The 26,369-nt window shown below is 46.8% G+C and overlaps 1 protein-coding gene across 8 annotated transcripts; it reads left to right on the forward strand.

Moving 5' to 3' along the window:
- Positions 1–13,742: 13,742 nt before the first annotated feature.
- Positions 13,743–19,783, forward strand: MSANTD4 (Myb/SANT DNA binding domain containing 4 with coiled-coils). Of its 8 annotated transcripts, XM_046017812.1 has the most exons (5): positions 13,788–13,860; positions 14,837–14,892; positions 16,423–16,833; positions 16,939–17,022; positions 17,675–19,783. In XM_046017812.1, the coding sequence occupies exons 3-5, from the start codon at positions 16,561–16,563 to the stop codon at positions 18,248–18,250; spliced, it is 933 nt and encodes a 310-aa protein (XP_045873768.1). In that variant the 5' UTR covers positions 13,788–13,860; positions 14,837–14,892; positions 16,423–16,560; the 3' UTR covers positions 18,251–19,783. The 8 variants fall into 8 exon arrangements, with proteins under 8 accessions (XP_045873764.1, XP_045873770.1, XP_045873767.1 ...); XM_046017808.1 differs by having other exon boundaries at positions 13,743–13,818; positions 16,423–17,022; XM_046017814.1 differs by having other exon boundaries at positions 13,743–13,818; positions 16,666–17,022.
- The last annotated feature ends 6,586 nt before the right edge of the window (positions 19,784–26,369 follow it).

Consider the following 26,369-nt stretch of genomic DNA (forward strand, 5'->3'; position numbering starts at 1 on the left):
TTATAGTAGAGAATTTTCCTAAGATGGCAAAGGGAACAAGCATCAAAATCCAGAGGCACAGAAAAATCCCCTGAAAATCAATAAAAATGGGTCCACACCCCATCATCTAATAGTAAAACTTACAAGTCTTAGTGCCAAAGAGAAAATCCTGAAAGCAGCTCAGGACAAGACATCTGTAACATACAATGGTAAAAATATTAGATTGGCAGCAGACTTTTCCACAGAGACCTGGCAGGTCTGAAAGAACTGGCATGATATATTCAGAGCATTAAATGAGAAAAATATGCAGCCAAGAATATTATATCCAGTTAGGCTGTCATTGAAATTAGGAGAGATAAAAAGCTTCCAGGACAAATAAAAACTAAAAGAATTTGTAAACACCAAACCAGCCCTACAGGAAATGTTGAAAGGGGTCCTCTAAGCAAAGAGAGAGCCTCAACGTAGTAGATCAGAAAGGAACAGAGACAATATACAGTAACAGTCACCTTACAGGTATTACAATGGCACTAAATTTGTATCTTTCAATAGTTACCCTGAATGTAAATGGGCTAAATGCCCCAATCAAAAGACATGGGGTATCAGAATGGATTAAAAAGCCAAAACCCATCAATATACTATCTATAAGAAACTCATTTTTAGACCCAAAGAAACCTCCAGATTTAAAGTAAGGGGGTGGAAAACAATTTACCATGCTAATGGACATCAAAAGAAAGCTGGGGTGGCAATCCTTATATCAGATCAATTAGATTTTAAGCCAAAGACTATAATAAGAGATGAGGAAGAACACTATATCATACTTAAACGGTCTGTCCAACAAGAAGATCTAACAATTTTAAATATCTACGCCCCTAACATAGAAGCAGCCAAATATATAAACCAATTAATAACAAAAATCGAAGAAACACATCAACAATAATACAAAAGTAGTAGGGGACTTTAACACTCCCCTCACTGAAATGGACAGATTATTCAAGCAAAAGATCAACAAGGAGATAAAGACTTTGAATTATACACTGGACCAATGGACATCACAGATATATTTAGAACTTTCTATCCTAAAGCAACAGAATATACATTCTTCTCAAGTGCACATGGAACATTCTCCAGAATAGATCACATTCTGGGTCATAAATCAGGTCTCAACCAGTACCAAAAGGTTGGGATCATTCTTTGCATATTTTGATACCACAATGCTCTGACGTTAGAACTCAATTACATGAGGAAAGTTGGAAAGAACTCAAATACATGGAGGCTAAAGAGCATCCCACTAAAGAACGAATGGGTCAACCAGGACATTAAAGAAGAACTGAAAAAATTCATGGAAACCAATGAAAATGAAAACACAACTGTTCAAAATCTGTGGAACACAGCAAAGGCAGCCTGAGAGGAAAGTATAGAGCAATGCAAGCCTTTCTCAAGGAACAAGAAAGGTATCAAGGACACAACCTAACCCTACATATAAAGGAGCTGGAGAAAGAACAGGAAAGAAAGCCTCAACCCAGCAGGAGAAGAGAAATCATAAAGATCAGAGCAGAAATTAATGTAATAGAAGCCAAAAGAATGGTAGAACAGATCAACAAAACTAGGAGCTGGTCCTTTGAAATAATTAATGAGATTGATAAACCCCTGGACAAACTTTTCAAAAAGAAAATAGAAAAGACCCAAATAAATAAAATCATGAATGAAAGAGGAGAGATCACAACCAACACCAAAGAAATACAAACAATTATAAGAATATATTACGAGCAACTATACACCAGCAAATTTGACAATCTGGAAGAAATGGATGCATTCCTAGAGAAGTATAAACTACCAAAACTGAACCAATAAGAAATGGAAAACCTGAACAGACCCGGAACCAGTACGGAGACTGAAGCAGTCATCAAAAAAATCTCCCAAAAAACAAGAGCCCAGGGCCATATGGCTTCCCAAGGGAATTCTACCAAACATTTAAAGAAGAACTAATACCTATTCTCCTGAAACTATTCCAAAAAATAGAAATGGAAGGAAAATTTCCAAACTCATGAGGCCAGCATTATCTTGAACTCAAAATCAGACAAAGACCCCATCAAAAAGGAGAATTACAGACCAATATCCTTGATGAACACAGATGTGAAAATGCTCACCAAAATACTAGCCAATAGGATTCAACAGTACATTAAAAGGATTATTGACCACAACAAAATGGGATTTATTCCTCGGCTGCAAGGTTGGTTCAACATCCACGAATCAATGTTATACAATACATTAATAAAAGAAAGAACAAGAACCATATGATATTCTCAATAGATGCTGAAAAAAGCATTTGGCAAAGTACAGCATCCTTTCTTGATCAAAACTCTTCACAATGTGGGCATAGAGGGTACATACCTCAATATCATCAAAGCTATCAATGAAAAACCCACAGCAAATATCATTCTCAATGGGGAAAAATTGAGAGCTTTTCCCCTAAGGTCAGGAACATGACAGGGATGTCCACTATCACCACTGCCATTCAACATAGTACTAGAAGTCCTAGTCTCAGCAATCAGACAACAAAAAGAAATAAAAGGCATCCGAATCAGCAAAAAAAGAAATCAAACTCTCACTCTTTGCAGATGATATGATACTTTATGTGGAAAACCCAAGACTCCACTCCAAAACTGCTAAAACTCATACAGGAATTCAGTAAAGTGTCAGGATATAAAATCAATGCACAGATATCAGGTGCATTTCTATACACCAACAGCAAGACAGAAGAAAGAGAAATTAAGGAGTCGATCCCATTTACAATCGCACCCAAAGCCATAAGATACCTAGGAATAAACCTAACCAAAGAGGCAAAGAATCCGTACTCATAAAAGTATAAAGTACTCATGAAAGAAATTGAGGAAGACACAAAGAAATGGGAAAATGTTCCATGCTCATGGATTGGAAGAACAAATATTGTGAAAATGTCTATGCTACCTAAAGCAATCTACACATTTAATGCAATCCCTATCAAAATACCATCCCTTTTTTTTTTCCAAAGAAATGGAACAAATAATTCTAAAATTTATATGGAATCAGAAAAGACCCTGAATAGCCACAGGAATGTTGAAAAAGAAAGCCAAAGTTGGTGGCATCACAATTCCAGACTTCAAGGTTTATTATCAAGCTGTAATCATCAAGACAGTATGGTACTGGCACAAAAACAGACACATAGATCAATGGAACAGAATAGAGAACCCAGACATGGACCCTCAACTCAACGGTCAACTAATCTTCGACAAAGCAGGAAAGAATGTCCAATGGCAAAAGACAGTCTCTTTAACAAATGGTGTTGGGAAAATTGGACAGCCAGATGCAGAAGAATGAAACTAGACCATTTCCTTAAACCAAACACAAAAATAGACTCAAAATGGATGAAAGACCTCAATGTGAGACAGGAATCCATTAAAATCCTTGAGGAGAACATAGGCAGGAAACTCTTCAACCTCAGCCACAGCAACTTCTTCCTAGGAACATCACCAAATGTAAGGGAAGCAAGGGCAAAAATGAACTCTTGGGACTTCATCAAGATCAAAAGCTTTTGCGCAGCAAAGGAAACAGTCAACAAAACCAAAATACAATTGACAAAATGGGAGAAGATATTTGCAAATGACATATCAGATAAAGGGCTAGTATCCAAAATCTATAACGAAGTTAACAAACTCTTTGGGTTAACAAACCCAAAGAACAAATAATCCAATCAAGAAATGGGCAGAAGATGCAAACAGATATTTCAGCAAAGAAGAGTTCCAGATGGCCAACAGACACATGAAAAAGTGCTCCACATCACTGGGTATCAGGGAAATACAAATCAAAACCACACTGAGATACCACCTCACACCAGTCAGAATGGCTAAAATTAACGATCAGGAAATGACAGCTGTTGGAGAGGATGCAAAGGAAGGGGAACCCTCCTCCAATGTTGGTGGGAATGCAAGCTGGTGCAGCCACTCTGGAAAACAGCATGGAGGTTGCTCAAAAAGTTGAAAATAGAACTACCCTATGACCCAGCAATTGCACTACTGGGTATTTACCCTAAAGATATTAATGTAGTGATCCGAAGGGGCACGTGCACACAAATGTTTATAGCAGCAATGTCCACAACAGCCAAACTATGGAAAGAACCTAGATGTCCATCCACAGATGAATGGATAAAGAAGATGTGGTGTGTGTGAGACACACACACACACACACACACACACACACACACACACACAATGGAATATTATGCAGTCATCAAAAGAAATGAAATCTTGCCATTTGCAACAATGTGTATGGAACTAAAGGGCATTATGCTGAGCGAAATAAGTGAATCCAACAAAGACAATTATCATATGATCTCCCTGATATGAGGAATTTGAGAGGCAGAGTGGGGGGTTTGGTGGATAGGGAAGGAAAAAATGAAACAAGATGGGATTGGAAGGGAGAGAAACTGTAAAGAGACTCTCAATCTCACAAAACAAACTGAGGGTTGCTGAGGGGTGAGGGGTAGGGAGAGGGTGGTTGGGTTATGGACACTGGGGAGGGTATGTGCTGTGGTGAGTGCTGTGAAATGTGTAAGCCTGACGATTCACAGACCTGTACCCCTGGGGCAAATAATACATATGTTAATAAAAATATTTAATTTAAAAAAAGTATACCAGAAAAACCACACATACCTAAACAAAGGATATCGTTTGATGGAAGCTCATTCACTCAATTAAGATTTATTATATCCTACTATGAGCCAGACACTGTGCTAGGAACAGCATTTTCAAACGTGACGGTGAGCATGACCCATATTCTCCCCAGTCTGGTGGAAGTAATCAGGGGAAGAGGAACAGAAAGGCAGAAATCAAGATCACTGGTCAGTTGTGGGATGGGGGGGCCCGGATAAGTTACTAGGAGAATGATTTGTCCAGGAGGGGATGGACGGAGGGGAAGAGGCTGCTGGAAGGTGCGGGAAGGTAATCAAGGGGCTGGTGTCAACCGTTGCCTGCTTTCTTGACCTCGCCTGTTTTCCCCAGCAGGGGCAGGCCCTCAAGGGCTGCCACTCAGAAGAACAGTTTTCCATTTCAGTGGGGGCAGAATTCACTATTTTCAGGAGCTCAGAAAAAATGGTTTGAAATAGCATGAAATGACAATACAGACATGCCTTAAACTCCACACTTCGATTTCCCTGACTGCAAATAAAAGGACCGCTCATTTGAACAGAAATGAGAATTTCTACTTCCCGTATAGCCTTTTTGTGGACTCTGTGGACTTCTTATTAAATAATAGAGAGTAAAGCAAATTGCTTTCGTCTCTTGAAGGGCTTCTTTCTTTCTTAAACGACTTTGAACTTTTTCTCCCCTTTTTGAGCATTCATACAGATGAGTACATTTTAAAAACGGACCAGAAGGGAACAGTAAACATATTTGGGAAAGCAACTGATTGTTACTATGGCAACTCGGAATGTGTCTGACATTTAGTCTTTCCATTATTCTCTGTTGCTATAGTAATGAAACCTTGTCTTCTGACACCATTTCCAAATTCGATTAAAATAAAACCCCTCTCACCCCACGAGGAGGAGGGAGGGCCGAACTATTTGTAGGGGCCTGATTAGGCAGAGGAACTGTAAACCCCGGATATAGGGGCGGGCCAGGCCAGATAGCCGTATTCAGTCAGAGGGGTGTGCATATATTAACTGTGGTAGGTTGAAATCTGATTGGCCACCTGTGTGTGGGCGGGGCTCAGCCACCTCTATAAAAGATGGTCCGTGAGGCTGGATAGAGGAGGTTTTTTTTTTTTAGCAAGAGCCCTGCACCACCGCGAGCTGTAACATGAGCGGCGCCGCCCCGTGCACCGCCCCGTGCACTGCCCAGAGCAGCAGAGGCAGCAGCGCCACAGCAAGCAGCACCGCCTTGTGCACCAGAGCAGCAGCGGCAGCGGCGCCGCCTTGAGCTGTAACATGAGCGGCGCCGCCCCGTGCACCACCGCGAGCAGCAGCAGCGGTGCCACAGCCAGCGGCATCGCCCCGTGCACCGCCCAGAGCAGCAGCGGCAGCGGCGCCACAGCGAGCGGCACCGCCTCGTGCACCAGAGCAGCAGCGGCGGCGGGGCCGCCTTGAGCTGTAACACGAGCGGTGCCGCCCCCGTGCACCACCGCGAGCAGCAGCGGCAGCGGCGCCACAGCCAGCGGCATCGCCCCATGCACCACCGCGAGCAGCAGCGGCAGCGGCGCCACAGCGAGCGGCATCGCCCGGTGCACCGCCCAGAGCAGCAGCAGCAGCGGCGCCAACTCCAGCGGCATCACCCCGTGCACCGCCCAGAGCAGCAGCGGCAGCGGCGCCACTGCGATGCCACGAGCGACGCCACCCTGAGCCAGAGTATCAGCAGCAGCGCCGCGGCAAGCAGCCACGCCGCCTCAGGCAGCGCCGCCACCAGGAGCAGCCTCTCAAGAGCCAACGGTGCAGCCATGCCGGGAGTGGGTCTGTGGTACAGTGAGGGTGAGGCAGGGAGCCTCCAGGGGGGACCCCAGCGACTGGGAGGTGGTGGTCCCCAGCAAGACTCGGGCACCTACCAGTCGGTTTGGTTTCTAATGCAGTTTGGTTTCTAATGCAGTTTGGTTTCTAATGCAGTTTGGTTTCTGATGCATGGCGCGAAATAAAACTTTGCTTGATTTTCGCTTTGTGTCAGTCTCGTTCCTTTGATCACGGACCCTAACACTATTAATGCCCAAGACGTATGAGAATGTTCTCTAGCACTGGGACACAGATGATAGGAGGCAGACTTTACTGCACTTTAATCAACCTGAAAAAAAAACTAGTGGAAACATAGGCAAAAACTCAGTACAACAAAAGTAAAGCAGGTTTTTGTGATTAAAAGTCAGCCTTTTGGGGCACTTGGCTGGCTCCGTCAGTGGAGTGTGCTACCCTCGATCTCGGGGTTGTGAGTTTGAGCCCCACGTTGGGTAGAGAGTTTACTTAAAAGGAAATCAGCCTTTTATCTTAAACACATATAAAAATCCCCTTAACTTACGAGATATTGAAGTTTAACATCAAAAATAGTAATGGATAAAGGAGAACTTTTGTTTCTTTTTAGGAGAAATACATAGTAGGATAATGGCAACTAAGGGTCCACCAAAATTAGTAAAGAAATTACTTGGGGTTTTCAGGGGCTTTCTGTGTTGAAGAAAATATGATAGGATCTGTTACTCGTCTACTCTGAAACTTATGACGAGCAACCAGATTATTATTAATTATTCAATTATGAGATGCAATAGTAGAAACATGCTTCAGCTATGCATTTTTGATTAATGAGACAAAAGGGAGAGATTTAGAAGAAAAAGCAGGGGAGAGAGTGGTGAGAATGCCATGTAGAAGGAGGGGTACAAAAAGGAAGGTTAGTGATCACAGTGGAGAGCTAAGCGTAGTTCAGGAACCAAAACCAGGAAAAAGCAGAGGATCTGGAAGGGGATGGCACGGGGCCTCTGAGAGGGAGGTCTGGACCTACAGCTCACACTGCAGGAGTTGCTCGTACGTTATCAACAGCTCTGTAAGGGGCCACTGCTTTCTGCTTTTTTCAGCTCAATGGTAACTTGGGAAAATCGTTTCTCACCCAGAGAGGAAGTCTTCACAAGGGTTTGGGGAAGTAAGGGGCTGGATCATGCAGAGGGTCTCAGTACCCCTCCAGTCTTGCTGTGTGACCTGAAGATAACCTCCTAACTCCCAAGCCTCCATTTCCTCTCTCATAAAATGCTGATGCGTCCTGAATTCCATGCCTTAGTTTCCCTAATTTTAAGCCCCTTATAAAAGACGAGATGAGTGAAGTACTTACTACTGCCTGGTGCCTAGTCGGCATCGAGCAAGTGTAGCTATGGTACTTTCCAGCTAGGAATGAAGGGGATGGGAGGAAGTGGGGAAAGACAGAACACGGGTGAATTTTATCTTCTTTTTTTTTTTGTCCTTTGTCTTCCATATCATTACGTTTTTGAGAAATCAAATAGTTTGATATGCTCTCTGAAGTGGCAGAACAGGATTCTCTGAAGCTGACCACGGGAGACGGGAAGGAGACCAGAGCCAGGGGCCAGGCTCCTGATGTGGTCTCAGTCCGACCACTGCTTAGTGACCAGACAAGCCACAATCCACTCTCTCTTGTAAGACAGTCCCAAAAGGATGACACCGTGAGGACAGAAATAAAAGACAGATTATAAAGGAAGTAGGATTATAAAGTCTTCTGGATTTATCTTTTTATGAAGTTAGAAATCATTTTGAAAAATGGCAAATAACCTGGACCCCCGTAACCGCCTCGTTAACCGTGGTTTAAATCTGCAGTCTCTCTTCTTGGCCTTGCAGACATAGTGAACCGCGCTCAAGGGTATTAAGAAAGTATGTGTTTGGGAATGGGAGACAAGCTAAAATTTGAGGTGTTCTCTGTTACTAGATCTTGTGAAATGCTTTTTTTTTTTTTCCACCTGTGTCCCTTCTGCCTTTTTCCTTGTTTCCAGAAAGTCTCACCAGCAATCACAACTCCTGTCTTAAAAATTTAAATAAGTGGTGTCTGGCTGGCTCAGTCAGGACAGCCTGTGACTCTTGATCTCAAGGTCATGAGTTCCAGCCCCACACTGGGCACAGAGAGCACTTAAAGAAAAACAATTAAATGAGCAGAGTCACCAAAGGCAAGTTGTCTAGGCCAACTCAGGATCCCACTTACATCTGTGTTATTGTTAATGTGTACTGACCACAGCCATTACTCCTCCTCACGGACAAATAATCGGAACAGGAAAAAAGTCAAGAACAAACTTAGTGTAGAGACGATACAGCTGTGGTATTCAGAAAGTTCTCCATGGAAAATGGCAACGAAGTGAAGTAAAAGCAACAGACAGTGTAGTACAGAGCAGCTGTCAGTCCGCCGCCAACCACTGATGGGTTTCCTGGCGAAGGCCAAGACTCCAGGGGATTCTACGACCATCATCCATGCCACAAGCCCAAACCAAATCGCGTTTGGGAACAGTGAATGCAAGGTCCATGCTGGGGATAAGAGACAAGTGACATGATCCCTGCCTTTGAGGAGCTTATAACACAGTCCAAAAATGTTTGGAGAAAGATGGTATTTGGTGTGTGTGGGGGAGAGGAGTCGTCCTCTCTCTACTCTTCTATAATCTTTCTCAATGTTCACCCACTTTTAAATGTCCTGGCGGGGAGCAGTAACACCCGCTGTGAGTGAGGGCCCAGCACAGGGTGTGAGTGTGGAGACCACGTGGGCTTAAACGCCAGTTCCCTTGTGCAGCCTGGGGGAGACACTTCCCAGCATTCAGCCTCTGGTCCCTCCCCTACAAACTGGAAGGAATGGGACGGTTCTGGTAATAGTGAAATAGACTCATGCAGAGGAAGCCCTTAGGGCAGTGGCTGGCATGGAATAGTATTCAATAATTATTTTCAAAATGAGATGAAGAAAGAGAATCGGCCAGTGACTGACAAGCTCCCAGCTCCAAAACTCAGTACAATTCTTATAGAAGGAACTCAAGAATGTGCATCCACATAAAACAACCAAGAGGTTACAAAAAGTCACAGTGATTTCTCAAACTGAGAAAACAATGGGATTAATCTTTATTACTAAAATGACATTTCTGCAGTTTTTCTGTTGATACATAATGCAAAAAAGGGCCAGATCAATTTCACTACACATTCAGAATATATTTGGAATGGGGCAATTTAAAATATAGGCTATTTTGCATGAATAAAATTCATACTGCAGGAGACACAAAGAGACAGATGGTCAACCCAAAAAACCGTTAAAACTGTTTTCAACAAGAGTCCTCTCTGACTGCCAAACAGGAGAGAAAAGCCGAAAGTGTATATATACCAAGAGTGAATGTAAAAAACGGACTCCAAATAGAAAGTGACCAGGGCACACATTCCAAATCACAAGAATAGATTTGGAATCGATCTGTTTCTCCCATGGGCAACTCCCTGTACAGGTGATTTTCTAGAAAACTATTATGAATGACTTTCCTAAAAAGCAATGGCCCGCACTATTTCATAGGCTACTCCAGTAGGAACCAGACCTCCCACCATAAACAAAAGTGGTGACCCGGCCTCAGCCAACGCTGGCCAGAACACCAGGACCCATCAACTTCTCAAGATTTGGTACCAGAATGACCTTCAAAATTAAAATCTGCTCTCCCTACCTCTTGCTGTTATAAGTACCATTTTTAAAAAGCCTATGTTCTAACAGTTCCTATTTTTTCCAGTTGTAAGAGGAAAACCAAAGGAAAAGAACCACAACACTTTCTCTAAGAACCACACTGGCTTTCCATTCAATGTAAACGTTTCTAGAAACGTGAAATTTGTGCTGAAAAGCATTCAGTATCATTTTATACCCCCTTTAACTGAGGGATGATGAAAATTGCAGGTAAGTTGGTGGAACATCACAGAGGACAAAATACAGTGAGTTTTGTCAGTGTTCAGCTCAAGTCAACAAACACACTTTTGTCAGCCCAACAGGTAACGTGCAAGGTGCTAGTGCTCAGTGGGAGAAAGGGAGGGCAGGACGGTGGACATCTAGACAGAGTATGTACAAGCACAGAACTCTTACGAAAAAGGCCAAGTTGATCTGTTCTCAGGTTGTCCGGGAAAAGGAGGTTTTGTGAACTAAGAGTACCTCACAAGCCAGGAGGAAGCAGGCCATGTGCAAGGCAAAACCAGAGGGCAGAGACAGCGTGATGCAGTGACTGTTCATATATAATGTAAGTTCTATCATGGGAACTGGGTGACTTGTTTCTTAACTAAACTGCATTTGGAGGAAAGACAGCACTTGTGACTTTCTTGTGATTAAATAATAGGTAGTGAAATAGAAATATTTTAGCTAACGATTACATTCTCATTCTGAGACTTTTAATAAGCTGTGGCCACGCACAACGTAGAACAGCCTGTCTACTCGGAAGCTAAGCAGGGTGGGGCCTGGTTAGTACTTGGATGGGAGAACAGCCTGTCTAACAGAAACATAATGCAAACCACATGTATAAGATTAAATTTCCTATTAGCCTCATTTTAAAAAGTAAAAAAACAAATCACAGGCAAAATTCATTTTAAGAATATATGTTCCTTAACCCAATTATGCAAAATTGTATCATTTAACTTGTAATCAGTATGAAAATCATCAATGAGGCATTGTACATATTTAAGCTAAATCTCTGAAATCCTGTGTTTATTTTACTCTTACAGGACCTCTCAGTTCGGATGCTAATTTATCAGAAATCCTGTCAGTACGGACGCAGGTACGTATGTACTGAAGTAAGCAAGTAAGCAAGCTCCACAGCCAGTGTAGGATTGAACGCTTGACCCCAGGATCAAGGGGCACAGACTCTACCACCTTTCGCCAGCCAGCCATCCCTATTCCATCTGTAACTGGATTTTTAAACATTTACAGTTGAAAAAGTAGATTCACATAACTCAAGTTTTCCAAACGTACTTTGAAGTTATCCACTGAACTGACTGAATTGTTTTTAAATTAAAATGAATTAAAATTAAGTAGAACTAAACTTCAGTTGTTCAGTTCTACTAGCCACATGTCTGGCCAGCGGCTCCAACAGCTGGACGGCTCAGTTCTAGAGTAAGCGTGTAAGAACTCTGGGGTCAAATCTCTAGTCTGAAATTAGTATAAACTGAAATCAAGGGGCGCCTGGGTGGCTCAGTGGGTTAAAGCCTCTGCCTTCGGCTCGGGTCATGATCTCAGGGTCCTGGGATCGAGCCCCACGTCCGGCTCTCTGCTCAGCAGGGAGCCTGCTTCCTCCTCTCTCTCTGCCTGCCTCTCTGCCTAGTTGTGATCTCTCTCTGTCAAATAAATAAAATATTAAAAAAAAAACTGAAATCAAATCAGCTAACAGACTATCAGGTTCATAACAGGGGACTACTATTAGGCATTCTGGATTACCCTTCATGCATCCCTTGTTGGTCCACACGCACTCACGACGTCATCGCTGAGAAGAAACTGTGAGGCTATCTGGAAAAGGCCTTGCAATCAGCAGAGACGGAGATTTAAGTGCAGGAACCTTCAAGAGCTCCTCTGAAAGCGGAAGGTTCTTGATACTTCCTGCCGCGGTCTAGGTGTTACCGGTGTCAGTGCAGCAGATGCGCAGCCTCAAGGCGCGCGCACACTCTGAAACGGAACAGAGAGAAAGTGGTCATGATGGGGGTGGATAGTTTCCTTGCCTTCTCGCCGCACTCACCCGAGAAACATCCACCCCAAACAGAAGTCAAAATTATAAAAATCGAAGTTCTCGTAACTTTCAAGGAAACGTGTTTTTGTTCTACTTAGGCATTAGTGTAGGCATGCTGCTTACACAGACCCGCCCCTGAAACTCGGGAAGACCGGACGGACCTCACACCTCCAGGAGTGCCTTTCACAAGGGCTTCGGCGTCAGGGGAGAGTCCTTCCGGAACCCCGAACGCACTCACCGCCCCTCCGGAACGGTGCATGGTTTACCCAGCCAAGCTCTGCTGCGCCTCCTGCATTCCAGGCCCCGTGGGGGCCGAGAACCGACCACCGTCCACTAGAAAGACCCACCCACGGGGCACAGGCGACAAGGGCTGCCGGAGGAAAGGTCCCCGCGGGAAGGAGAGCGCCGGGGCCGGGAGGGCTGGAGCAGGATTTAACAGGTACAGGGCAGGGACGCCGCATGCGGCCTTGGACAACACTCGGGCTCAACAAGTCCTTAGGCGCCCAAGAGCTTGAGATGTGACTGAGCATCGGTCTGCCGGGCCGCCCACACCCGAGAGACCGCCGGAAGGAGGCCGGCGAGCGGGGGCAAAGGAGGGCTTCCTTCAGACAGAACCGCTACCCCAGCCCGCGCCCGGCAGGGAAGAGGCAGCGAGAGGCCCTTCCGGGCGGAGGCACCGCAGTGAGCACACGGAGTCCCAGGGCCACTCTCCAGGCTGCGGACTGAGAGCAGAGAAGTGGGGGAAGGAGAGAGGGAGAAGCGGGGCATGTGGCTCGGAGACGGAGACGAAGCCGAAGCCGGGGGGAAAACAGCCCAGCTCCTGGGAGACGGTCTGCGCCTCCCGTCAGGAGTGTGGCTGCGCCCAGCGACGCCCAGCCGCCCGCCCTGGCGACAGCGGTTAGAAGGGACCACAGACAGAGCCCTCAGGGACACCAGAGCCGGGGCTGGCGGCGAGAACTGGGCCGCCAGGGAGGAAGGCGCAGAGCGCGGGAAACCAGAAGAGCTGGTCAACAGGTCCAGGGACTCTGGAGGCAAGTGGGATGAGGACCGGCTGAGGTGTGAGGCAGCCACCGGCATTTCGCTGAGGCCAAACTAAGCCGCACTTGCTGGGGCAGAAGGTGAAATAAAGCCTGAAGGTACCTGGGGCAACGCCAAGGTTTCCCCCCCAACACCCCGGCCCCTTCGCCCTTTTAACAGGTGAGGGTCAAGGACAGGGGTAGAGTGTGGAGGCGGGATGGCCAGGGATCCAATCAGGCAGAAAAGCGCCGCAGGCTGATCGCCAGGAGCCAATCGATTTCTAGAGCTCACTTGACTGACAGAGCCTCCCGCCAACGCCTGAGCGCAGAGCGGGAGGCCGCGAATCGCAAGGGGGCGGAATTCCAGGGCACTAACCCGGAACCGGTTGGGGACTCGATTCCCATTGTGAGGCCAGACCTGGGGCGGACCCTCAGCCAGAATAGCAATACCATCCGGACCAATGGGTGAACCGTCTAGAACGAGTGGCAGCTGCGCCAGCCAGTGGGTGGCGGCAAGGGGGCGGGCGAAGTTAGTGGGCGGGGCATCAACGAAGCATCTTTTTTTCCTAGCCCCCTCAGAGGCGGTCGGGCGGAGGTGCCGCCGGGGTCGCAGGTGAGAGAGTCTGTCCCGGAGGAGGCGGCAGCTCCGCGGACGGTGGGTGTCCTCGCAGCGCGGAAGGTCCCGGGGGGCTCAGCGGCAGGTGGCGGTCCCCACGGGGCCGGCTTTGGCCCTGCATCTGCGTCGCAGCGGGACCACGACGCTCCTAGAAGTAGCAGCCCGCCCGGGGCGGGTGGGAGGGCTGTGGCCGCAGAACCCAGGCTGCGGGACTTTCCCGCGCACCGAGTCGGGACTCTGCTTTAGTAAACAGAAACACTTGCCTTCCAGGTCGCCACCTCGGCCAGCGGGTGCGGCCGCCGCGCTGTGGCAGAGGCGGGCGGGCGCCACCTCCCCCGGGGTGGCCTCCTGGGAGCTCCGAGTCCCCGGGTCTTCCCTGCGGCCCTTCCCGGGCGGTCCCACAGAAGGCGGCGGGGCCGGGGGACAGGTGTCCTCTCACTCCGATAACAGGTGGCCCCTAAGTAAACTTCACTGATTTACCTACCGCAAGTTTCCGAGAAGAGCGCGTCCTGGTCGGCAGGGACGTGAATTTCCTAGAAGAGTATGTGGGCGCGGGGAGGAGGGGGACTTGGGAAAGTTTGGGTATTTTGTGAAGCTTGCTTTTTCTGACCAGCCTCCCGAACTTACAAATATATATAAATAATTTCGGGGGTGGAGGGGGACCCAGAATTGACGGCGCCTGATTTCCCCAAGAACCTCTTGATTTTGCCTTATCACACGGTGTTTAGGAACTTCATTCTCCAGTGTTAGTCGGTGAAACAACAACGGCCTCCAGTTATTTTATGCCTTCGGTGGATTACATAAGTGAACTACTTATACCCATGTCCAGCCTGGAGAGAATGTCCGCCGGGATTTCCGGGGAAATGGCAGTTGTCTGTGTCGGGGCATGCCAGATCTATGGGTTTTTAGAGGTTGCGGCTGCCCAATTCCCTTCACAGGGAACACAAACGATATAAACGGGGTAGTAGTTGACATCTAAAATGGCATCTTTTCACGCTCTGTGTTCTCTCCCCAGCACTGGGAACAGGGACTAAGTGCGTCGCACATAGGAGGAGTCCAATCAATATTTGAGTAAGTTTTTAGGTGGTGGATGACAGAACCCCAAGCTGTGTTATATAAGCATCAAAATATAAAGGAAAGAACAGGGGTGGGGGGGAAAGATCCTGGAAACATAGCTTAGCTTCTCTCCGTGCAAAAATCGCGACCAAATTTCGACTCAGGGTGCACTGATTTGGGTACTTCCTTACAGTAATCAGAAGATGTCAAAGGTTTTCACATAATTACGTCGAAACTGTCTGGAAATCTAAGATACGTGTACACAGGAATAATCTTGGCCTAATCCATATCCGTCCTCTAACATAATATTTACTGCACGTATGCCCCTGTGTCGCTGTGTGTATTTTATTCATCTCATCTCTTGGCAAAAATTTTTATTTTTATCATGCTTTTACCTTAAAAATATGGTGGCACTTTTTAATTGGTTCAAGAAGCTATTGAAGTGCTCTGAATCATTCTTTATCTTTTGGAAACAAAAAGCCATGAATACATTGTATTTTAGTATGATACAGAATTTGATATTATTTTAGCTCTCTGTTCTATTTTTAAGGACATCTAACTTGCTGATTCCATACTGAAAATATGTCTTTGATAACCTACATACTCATCATTGGTCCATACAGACTGTAGTAGCAACAAAGCCTTTTTACTTAGAATTTTCTCTTCACAATGTTTAATGACTTGTTAGGTTCTTCCGTTTTTTGGCATAATCAAGGATGGGGAGTTTATCTAAAGGCTTCACTCAGTTTCACAAACTGATTCTTGCCTATATTGTCTTGGGCTGCCTTTTCCTTTTAAACATATGCTTTGCCCACTGAAGTTTGTTTTGTTAGCTTACCTTCCTTGAGTTACTTTATTTCATTTTCTGTCTTTTCCCAACCCCAGTCACCTTGTTTTAAGTTGTATTTGTACCTCCTGTATGTTAGGCATATTGTTGCATATTGAGGATCCCTCCCTTGGAACAAGTGGGCTATCATCTCCCAGATCCCACTAGTGCTGAAACAGATGGTGAGGAAGGCAAAAGCCAAGTTTGCACTTCAGTAGTTCTCTGAAGTGAGCTGCGACATAGGTACTAAGAAATACATTCGGGCTGGCGTGACAATGTATAAGTATATGTAGAAATATATATTTTTATATAACTTACATAAGGAATGGTAGGCCAGAGTACTAATTAAATGTGATCCTTTACCAGTGTTTAGAATGTTCACTCAGTGACTTGGGATCTAATGTGAAGGCAGAGCGTTCATTTCTGGCAGGTGCCCAAGGCACCCATGTGCACAGAGGCCGGGAACAGGGGAGGAGGATGAGGACAGGTGACCGGAAGCGGCCGGTGGGGTAGGAAGAGAGAATGGCCTGGGAGTGGAGAAGCAGGGGTGGCCCAGGGTGACAAGTGGGGGTCAGGCGCCAGGGCAGGAACCCAGGTGAGGGAACCTGGGGAGGTGGTTGGGTCAGAGCCAGAGCAGAGCTGTGTGCTTGTCTTCGGTCCGGGGTACGGCTCCCCGCGTGGACGCTGCAGGCTGACGGCTTTGACCTCTTTCTCCCCAGGAAATCATCCAGCCCGCCTGTGCTCCTAGATGAGCGGAAGATTCTGATGTGAACAAAGGGCCAACCAGGGGGTGCTCTTGGTTCTTGTCCTTTATCGCATTTCCTGGCTTTTCACATCTTTGTACTTACGTTGGGAAAATGAAGCAGTTGAAAAGGAAAAGGAAAAGCAATTTTAGTGTCCAAGAAACTCAGACCCTTTTGAAAGAAATCACGAAACGGAAAGAAGTTATTTTCTCCAAGCAGCTCAACACGACCATCAACGTGATGAAGCGGATGGCCTGGGAGGAGATTGCGCAATGTGTGAACGCCGTCGGGGAGGGCGAGCAGAGGACGGGGACCGAAGTGAAGCGGCGGTACCTGGACTGGCGGGCCCTCATGAAGAGGAAGAGGATGAAGGCAAACATTAAGCTGGTAGGCTCGGGGTTTCCCCTCCCCACATCCGACTTGGATGACTCTCTCACCGAAGAGATTGATGAAAAGATTGGATTCCGAAATGATACGAATTTCGATTGGCAGAACGTGGCAGATTTCCGGGACGCAGGTGGATCCTTAACTGAGGTCAAAGTGGAAGAGGAAGAAAGAGATCCCCAGAGTCCCGAAGTAAGTAGTAGCCTGGGAGTCCTCATTCTCTTTTTGCTCCTTTAGTTCTGATGTAGGAGTTGAGGGTAGTCCAGGAACAGTAAAGGTCCCAGTTGTCAAGCTCACTTAAAAGTAGTTCCTAACAAAGTCATTCCATTTTCTCTTCCTCCATGTCACTAATCTGTCTTTGAACCTAAATATGTTTCTCTTAATGATGCATACAGTTGACCCTTGAGCGACATGGCGGGGGTGGGGGGCCACACTGGAAAAGCCAACTTAACACCAGTAGCCTGCTGTCGACCCACAGCCTTATCAGTAACACAAACACTCGATGACCACCTGTTTTTTGTGACATACATCATGTGTGGTATTCTTAATGTAAGCTACAGAAAAGAAAGTCATAAGAGAAAATACATTTCCAGTACTGTACTGTATTTAGCAAAAAAAAAAAACAAACAAACTGGGGAACAGGTGGACCCACTCAGCTCAAACCCACCATGTTCAAGGGTCAGCTGTATTAGTGACATCAGGTAATTTATTATAAATATTTTTCAAGATTCAAAAGAAATGATTTTCTGTGCTCAAAACAATACAGAAACTCTGAAGAACACGTTTAGACACATGAACAACGGTGAAATAGAAATAAAAACTGAAAGTTGCTTTTTCCTTTTAGTTTGAGATTGAGGAGGAGGAAGAAATGTTGTCATCCGTCATACCGGATTCCAGGAGGGAAAACGAACTGCCGGACTTCCCCCACATCGACGAGTTTTTTACCCTGAACTCCACGCCGTCCAGGTCGGCCTACGACGAGCCCCACCTGCTGGTGAACATCGAGAAACAGAAGCTGGAGCTCGAGAAGCGGCGCCTGGACATCGAGGCGGAGCGGCTGCAGGTAGAGAAGGAGCGGCTGCAGGTGGAGAAGGAGCGGCTGCGGCACCTGGACCTGGAGCACGAGCGGCTGCAGCTGGAGAAGGAGCGGCTGCAGGTGGAGCGCGAGAAGCTGAGGCTGCAGATCGTGAGCGCGGAGAAAGCGGCCCCAGAGAACGAACTCGGCCAGGGGGAGAAGGCCGTGCTTCAGCCGCAGGACATAGAAGCAGAGAAGCTAAAACTGGAGAGAGAACGCTTGCAACTGGAGAAAGATCGGCTGCAGTTTTTGAAATTCGAGTCGGAGAAGCTGCAGATTGAAAAGGAACGCTTGCAAGTGGAGAAGGACAGACTCCGAATTCAGAAGGAGGGACACTTGCCCTGATGGATCTCGGTTCCAGGTTGCGCGGACGTGCGGACACCATAGATTTTTCTCTGTATCCAGTCATATAAAAATGGTTGCAAGATTAGCTCTGGTTTTTCTCCTGTTTAATGTCTGTGTTTTCGATAGGAAAAAGACAATTAAGTGTGGGTTCCTGTATACTGAAGTCGCGTGTTCCATAGCAGCGGCAGGCCCCAGCGTAGACAGTATAGCAGAAGCCATGGTGCTCCACTCTTTGAATGAGTAAAATGACATAGCGTCTGTGTCACCTGTGCACTCAGAGTTGACAGTTACCCTCCACGTACAAGTCTAGCTCGGTTCTCAGCAGGGGGTGATTCTGCCCCGGAAGACATGTGACAACAGCTAGAGATATTTTTGGTTGTCAGCTACCGGCATGGAGTGAGTAGAGGCCAGCGGGCCTACCTGTGTCCTGCCATGCACAGGAGGGCTCCCGCCTCCAGATGATCCCGTACAAAACAGCAGTACTGCTGAGGTGCAGAAACCCTTTCCTAGCCTGACTCCCCCTCGAGAGCTTTGGTTGTAGTTTCAGAATATTAAAACCTCAGATATTTAAATGGGTAGTTACTTAAATGGCCAAAACCTTTAACTATGTAACATTCGTGTGTAGTATATTGAACGTAGGGAGTGACGAAGATGTTTAGGTATTTTATCCCCGTGTCTATATCTCTAACCTGAGACTCCGAACACAATGCAGGAAATATCAGTTTGCCCACGGTGGGTCACTTTGAAAAGCAGTTCATTCCTCTAGCTGTTGATGCTTTCAAAGCTGCACGTGCTGCGTAAGGTTTAGTTCCCTTTTTTCTTTGAATTCATGATCTTAGTTTAGTAGAAAAATGGTCATTTCAACCATGTACTTAAATCTTAATGTAAATGAAGGTTGAAGCTAGTAAAAATGGTACCGATATAGAAATGGTACCAGTAGTCCATGAGCTTTAAATCAATGAGTGGTTACTTTTTAAATAAATTCTAGCAGCTATGTGGGCGTGGGGGTGGGGGAGGGGGAGATGTCCTCTGTGCCAGGTGGTGGTGATGACGATGGTAGCTGTGTGTAAATGGACTGGGGATGCACTTACCACGCACTGTCTGACCTACTGTGTACTATGGAGTATTATTCCTGGGTCTGAGACTCAGAAAAGGAACACTAAGAGTCTGTGGTGTATATTGTCTCCACCTCCTCCCTGAGGAACAGAGTTTTGTATCTTCAGTCCCTGGGGTATGTGTTCTGAGACCAAGGGCTTGCCTTTAAACTGGTGGCTTGCCTTCAGTCCCCTTGCAGGTGCTGTTTCCACAATCCAGGTGGTCCCCCTGTGCACTAACCTTGAGACTCTATGCGAGATCACTTTGTATTCTCGATTTCCAGGGCTGACAATGTAGCTTTAATCCATCTCTTCTGTTGTCAGATAGGACCTGGATTCTGCATTTGTTCCTTGTTAATTTAAGAATGTCTTGACACCATGTGTGAGATTGGACTAGGGACCTCTAAGAAGAAAATATACTTCTGCTTCATTACCTTGACTTGAAATAGTGTTATTTTTTTATAATCAAAATAAATGCTTCTACCGTAGAAATGAAATCTGCCTACACTAACTATCTGAAAGTTTACCGTTTCCAGTGATATCAGCGCTCGGAGGACTGAGGTTTTTTAAGCCTGGAAGAGAGCCTCACCTGTGAGTGCTCGCATTTGGGGCAGCCACTGTGTTCGGGGCTCTTCCTGCATGATTTTATTCGCTCTCCAGAACAACTCTTGAGCTAAGTCATGTTATCCCTGCTTTTACAAGAAAGGAAAAACTGCCTCATCAATTCAGTTACATTCTTGAAAAAGGATATGCCAATACTGACTGCAAGGCCTCCCAGGAGAAGGAGAGAAAGTCTACAGGTGCAGTCATAAGCAGGGCTTGCGAGGGCAGCTCTGCCGCAGACCATGTGTGAGAAGTCCTTTCGCACGCCCCACGATGGCATCTCCTCATCTGTACAGTGGGCACCACGACACCTGCCCCACCTGTGTTCATAGTTTGCTTTAAAACCCTATCTAACCTCTAACCTGCTACTTAAATGCAAGGTGCTGTCAGCGTTTGGACTGAAGGTCAGTAGACTGCAATTTCCTAGAAACAAACATGAAGACCGTCATACTGTTTTGGGGTGAGCAATCTAAATTCCTGGAGATTTTTTTTTTTTTAAGCAGCCGCTTCCTGTCTTCCAGGGCCTTGGTTGAAGAGCCTTGGCTTTTGTAACCCTCCCCCAGGTGTGGGTGGATTGGGCTGGCCCCTCCGCTGGAAAACCTGGCTGTTGGGTTTCTAAAGGGCAGGCACACTTGGAATGAGTCCTGGGGGTTCGCAGCTGCCCTCTCGTCACCACACCGGTGCTCTGTGGCTCCCGTTGCTCGGGGTTTTAAAGGAAACGAGACTGAGCTGCCATGGGCGGCGTGGGTCTCGGCTGGGTTCCTCCGGTCTACAGGTTGGCAGGGGGGTCACGGAAACTAAGTCTGCGGTCAGCCCGCTCCTGAGGATGCCCTTCAGTCAAGGTGCTGAGTTAGAAGAAGGAAGGGCCCGTCCATCTGCAGTGACAGAGCATTCTCTCAGGCTTTTTCTTGCAAATTGAACACTCGGTCTTTGTAACTGGAGAGAATTCTTGCTTCTCTTCTCTCACCTTCCTCATTTGTCCATTTCCCCCGGCTTTGCTTCTCCCCTCTACCTCTTCATGCTTCGTCACTTCTATCCTGAGTAGAAAAGCAGATCCTAGTGCTCTGAGAACAGTTTATTTCAAATTAATAGCTACCTTTTCCTGCCTTTCTGGCCTTCACAATATTTTGTTGTTGTTTTTTAATTATGTCACTTGTAATTTGTCCAGGCTTTCCAGTCTCTCTTCTAGGACCACAAGTTGTACCTCCTAAAGCTCCCAGAATACTAACCACCTGTTTGCTTCTCCAATCTTTAAACTTTCTTTCTGACCTGTGTGCTCCTTTATACACATATACACCGGGGGCGGTTAGAGGCTTCATTAAAACCCAGAGGAGGACGGTGGAGTGTATCACTTTGGAGTGCGTATCAGAAAGGGTTTAGCATATGTACACCGAAGAGAACCAGAGAAGACCTATCTTCTTGGGGAACGGGGGGAACTAAATGCTAAATTGGCTGCCAAAGTCTCAAGAGATTAATTTACCCCCATCCAGAGAGGCATCATGACCAGTGAGACATGAGAAAAGACGATGATTACACAATTTGAATTTTGATAAAGAAGTTACAACTTTCTTAATGAATTTCATCAGGAAATACCTTCATTACTATTATTATTATCATCATTATTTTACCATTTTTCTGATGTGACCCATTCACCTTTAAAAAAAAACGAGTAAGTTGCAATATAAAGTCCATCTGCAACCTCCAACCTCCCAGGTTGTCCTTAGCGCAGTGGCGTTTACCGTCAATTTCAGAAGCTTCCTGCCTCTTCCTTTCTAATCCTCCCTGCACGACACTTCCTGAATAGATTTCCCCAAGAACTGCTTTCATTATATCCTGAGAACTAACAGAACATGAGATCCTGAAAGACAAGAGTTCGGGAAGAGACCACAGGTCCTGTCTCAGTGCTCTGCGGCGTGGCCGGCCGGCAGTGTGTCTAAGCCGCCGCCTCCTTATTAGTCAGCTTAAAACTACAAATCTGCTCAAAGATACTAGAAACTTGTCTTCCCTCTCATGAGTCCCCCTTCCCTCTGAATCAAATGTAATGTCCTCAAATGTTCTTTGCCCTGTTTAAGATGTTCTACCCACATCACTAAAATACATTTGTCAAGCTGCTCTCCAAACACTTCACCCATTTCCCTTCCCTTTGCCTTTGATCGTGTAGCTTTCACCCTTGACCTTTTCATTTTCTATCCCAGAGTGACCATCAGCAGAGCAAAGCTTTTTCAGATCCAGGGACTTTGTCATTTCCATCCCTCAATACCATAATTTTAAAATACTGAAATTAATTTTACTGAATAAAATTAGAATATTTTATCATAAAAAATGGTATCTCTATGTCTTTCAAAGTCTCCCTGAAGATCTTTGGAGTTAAAATGTTAAAACGCCAGTCCACCCAGCTTATGACTCATTGCCACATGTCTGAGAAGTTCTCCCTAACCACAGGGCGGGCCCTGGCAGCCAGGTGTGCGTTCAGGGACTCTGTTCCTTGGGTTGCACGGCACACAATGCACTCAGGGTAGGCCGGCCTTGGCCTTGCAGCCTCTCAGCTAACGGTACCATTCAGAGGATTCTCTTTCCTATTAAAGATGACCTGTGTCCCGCCCCAGAGCTCATTGTGCTTTTGATGGTTCTGCAAATAAGCAGGATGATAAAGATTTCCATTCTGACATACTTACCCTGTAGAGGCCTTTAAAAATCCCCCACTTCATCCCAAGGGTGCTGCTAAAATGGAACGTTTGATGTGGGCCAAGATGTGTGAGAGGGTGCCTTAGTGAAAGGACTGGAAGGTAACCAAACGGGAATTGGTGATACCTGTCTACTCCACTTGTTAAAATACGTATTCAACAGTTGTGTATGACTTACTGCCTGTCCAGCTAAGCTAGTCTCTACTGAGAGGAAGAGGACTCTGGACTCTTACTATTGTGACCAAAGTACTTGTACCAGGAATGTGAAAAATTTTAATTAATGGACATTCTTTTGGATGCCCAGCATCTATGTCCCCTTCCTGGGTTTACTGAATTTTTTCCCCCCAGAAATCATTGTATCTCTCATCTTCAGAGTCCAAGGAGGGATGTCAATTTGTTAATTTGATGTCACATTGTAGGAGTAGATATGATGGGCTCAAGTCCACCCACATATCTGTTCTCCTGTGACAATGGTTGGTTTAAATTCAAGTGCATATCCCATTCAAAACCAGTGTATTTGTTGGACCTTCTGTGGAAGATAAGCTTCCATGCTTTCTACTGACATCTTAGCTCTCCATAAAGATGAGCTGTCTGGGCAGGTATAAAGCTGTTTTGGCTACATGGAAGGGGGCAGTTGGGAAGTCTCTGCATGGAGCCTGCCAGGAAAGACTGAATAGGGAGGATGAATTTGAGTCCTTGAGGATGTCATTTGAACTGCTGGACCAAACCTCACCTGATATTAGCAATGATTCTGAATTTTCAGCCTTACAAATCAATTAATTTCTCCCTGTTCTGCATTTTCTTGGATTCTGTGATTTGTCCATTTGTCATCACAAGGTCAATTACATGACTCATATCTTCTAATTTTCCATTTTCTTCATGCTCTGGCATTGTCATCTGGGGAAAGACTCTTCCTCCCATGACTAGCCAGTTCTCAGGGGCTGTGCAGGCTTGGGCTGGAACAGGCCTTTCACATGCAAACCAACCAATGCCCAGACCCCCAGGATTTCCTATATCAAACTCATACAGACCAAGCCAGTATTCTTGCCTACCTGAAATCAACCCAGTGTCAGGAGCCAGACACTTAGAGACAGGGCCTAGAGTGTAGATCCTGCTGCCATATTCAAACTGGCCACTCCTAGAGTGTTGACCTGCCCTGCCTCATCTTTCCCACAGAAACTCCTACAGAAGCTGGGCCTTGGCTTTTTAATCCCTTTTACTTCTGCCCCCAAATGGAACCTGCTGCCTTCCCCGCGGTCCTTCATGGTGCAGCGTGGAAACGCCATTACTAAAAGCCTTTCATTGGTCTCAGTCAAGCCTCAATAAATTAAATCCTGGGTTTAATTTTAGAATAGCCTCCCATCATCACCTGGGTGGGGTGGTTAAGTTGTTTGAGTTGGAGTTTCTATGACTTAAAACTGAAAGAGTATAGACTTATGTAGCCAGATCAAGAAAAAAGTAGGTGACACCAGGGTTCTTCTCATCTGATAACTGTCTATGTCCTTCTCTCTCTTTTTTTTTAAAGATTTTATTTATTTGACAGAGAGAGATCACAAGTAGGCAGAGAGGCAGGCAGAGAGAGAGAGAGGGAAGCAGGCTCCCCGCTGAGCAGAGAGCCCGATGAGTCTGCTTTATTAGACTTTATTAGACTAAATCATTAGATAATTTTGTTTTAATACAAAGTGGTTAAACCCAAATGAATATTTTGGGTTTTAATACATCCATTTTTTGGGAAGTTTTCAATATATTTTAAAAAGACTTTATGTATTTATTTGGTAGACAGAGATCACAAGTAGGAAGAGAGGCAGGCAGAGAGAGAGGGGGAAGCAGGCTCCTGGCTGAGCAGAGAGCCTGATGTGGGGCTTGATCCCAGGACCCCGAGATCATGACCTGAGCTAAAGGCACTCTTAACCCACTGAGCCACCTAGGCGCCCTGAAATTTTCAATATTTTTTTGACCACATTAATATTCTACAATAAAGCTAACCATCAAACATAAAAAATCATGTAAAAAGGGACACATTTTTTTTCTTTAACATTGGGGTCTCAGATGGTTGACTGAAACTCTAGATTTTCTATGTATTTGAATTTTACATACATTTTACAAAAATTCTGATGCTTAAAAATATTTAAAATGTTATTTACCTTGATTATTGACTTTTTGGTTCGCCCTTAAATTTCACTTTTGCAGCAAATGCCTCATTGACCTCATTGGCCCTGGAAGAGAATTTGGATTCCTTTAAAGAAATAACCTATTCTTCATGCTCAAACCCATGACAAATGCTTTTTCAATGAGTGGATGGTATAAAACGGTAACGGTTCGCTGAAACTGCCCAGTCGGGTCTAGAAAAGGAACGACCGTGCAGGAAAGACTCAGGAGGCTTCTTCCGTGTGTCTGTCTCCTCCTCACCCAGAGCCCTCTGACGCTTCTGGCTCCCCGAAGTGTGGTTCTTTGGCACGTGTGGGATCGTCCACGACGCCCGTGGGGCGTCTAACCCGGCAACCCCACGCTGACCGCCGCGTCAGGTCCCGCTGGTCAAGCGCGGACGCCCACGAGGCCCCCCGCACTGCAGGCCCCGCGGCTAGCGGACCCCCGGCTCCCAGCGCCTCCGTCCGGTTCGGCGACAAGTCGGAGGCTCCCACGAGCCGCTCCACCTCCGACTCCCTCCCTCGCTGGGCGCGCACAGCCGCGGGACGAGACGCACTCGGTCCCTCGGGGTCTTCGAAGCCATGGGACAGTCCCAGACGAGCGGCCGAGCCGGGCTGCCTGGAGCCGGGTCTGGGGGCTCCCGGGTGCAGCAGCCCCCGTCCCTGAGGAGCCGCCCTCCCGCAAGGTCGATGTGTTCCCTGACCCGGGAGCTCTCGGAAGCTCAGGGGATCTGCCCCGCGGGTAACCAGTGCTTAACTCGGGGCGGCCCAGCCGGCGGCCCCACCTGCGGCCCCGCGGACGCCCCCCGCCCCCACCGCGCCCCGCGCCCCCCCGCTTTCCCGCGCGCGCAGGCAGGTGCTCCCGCCGCCAGCCCGCACGCCCGCGCTCACTCCTCTCTGCGGACCTCAGCTCGGGTCGCCCGCAGGCGGCCTTCCCTTCCCCTCCCAGCCCGCAGCGTGGGGCGTCCTGAAGCCTCCGTCCTCCCACCGCCCCAAGCAAGCTGGAATCTGTCCCCGGGGGAGGAGTTCCTGCGGGGACAGACGACGAGAGCTCGGGCTCCTGCTCCAGAAGCAAGGACGTCTTCATGCCGCGGAGACAGAAAGATCTGCCGGTCTCCCCGGGGCCCTAGACATCTGATTTGTAGGAGAGAGCGGCCTGGGAAGTCAGGCAGGGCATGTGGTCTCTGTCCCTGCGCCCCCGCACCACTGCTCCATCCATCAAGGGGATCTCTGCCTGGGCTCCGGCTCTCCTCTCCTTCTCTCCCTCTTTCTTCTGAACACTCAGTCGAGGATCATGAAAAGCTTCCACGTGAGTTCAGTTTCTCTGGGTCCAGTGTCCTCCGCTACTTCCCTCTGCGTCACAGCCACACTGGCTGGGCCTTTCAGAATCTGCTAGTATTTGAGCTCAGGTCTTGCCCACAATGTCAGGAGCAGGCCTGCAGCCCTCCTCTCTGCTGAAGGCAGGGAACTATCTGGGTATCCCATTTCTCCTTGAAGAGACTTGTCCTTCTCTGGAATTCGGTTTACTAGAGCCGCTTTCTGAGTCACACGAGAAAAGTTATGATTGCATAGATTATTTGGCTTTTGAGAA

Source organism: Meles meles, chromosome 8, assembly GCF_922984935.1.
Source record: "Meles meles chromosome 8, mMelMel3.1 paternal haplotype, whole genome shotgun sequence".
NCBI lineage: Eukaryota > Metazoa > Chordata > Mammalia > Carnivora > Mustelidae > Meles > Meles meles.

Excerpts from the sequence above, each read along its gene's own strand:
- MSANTD4 (XM_046017808.1), top strand. The coding sequence starts at position 16,561 with ATGAAGCAGTTGAAAAGGAAAAGGAAAAGCAATTTTAGTGTCCAAGAA. Across the intron at positions 17,023-17,674 it reads GAGATCCCCAGAGTCCCGAA|TTTGAGATTGAGGAGGAGGA; the intron begins GTAAGTAGTAGC and ends TTTTCCTTTTAG.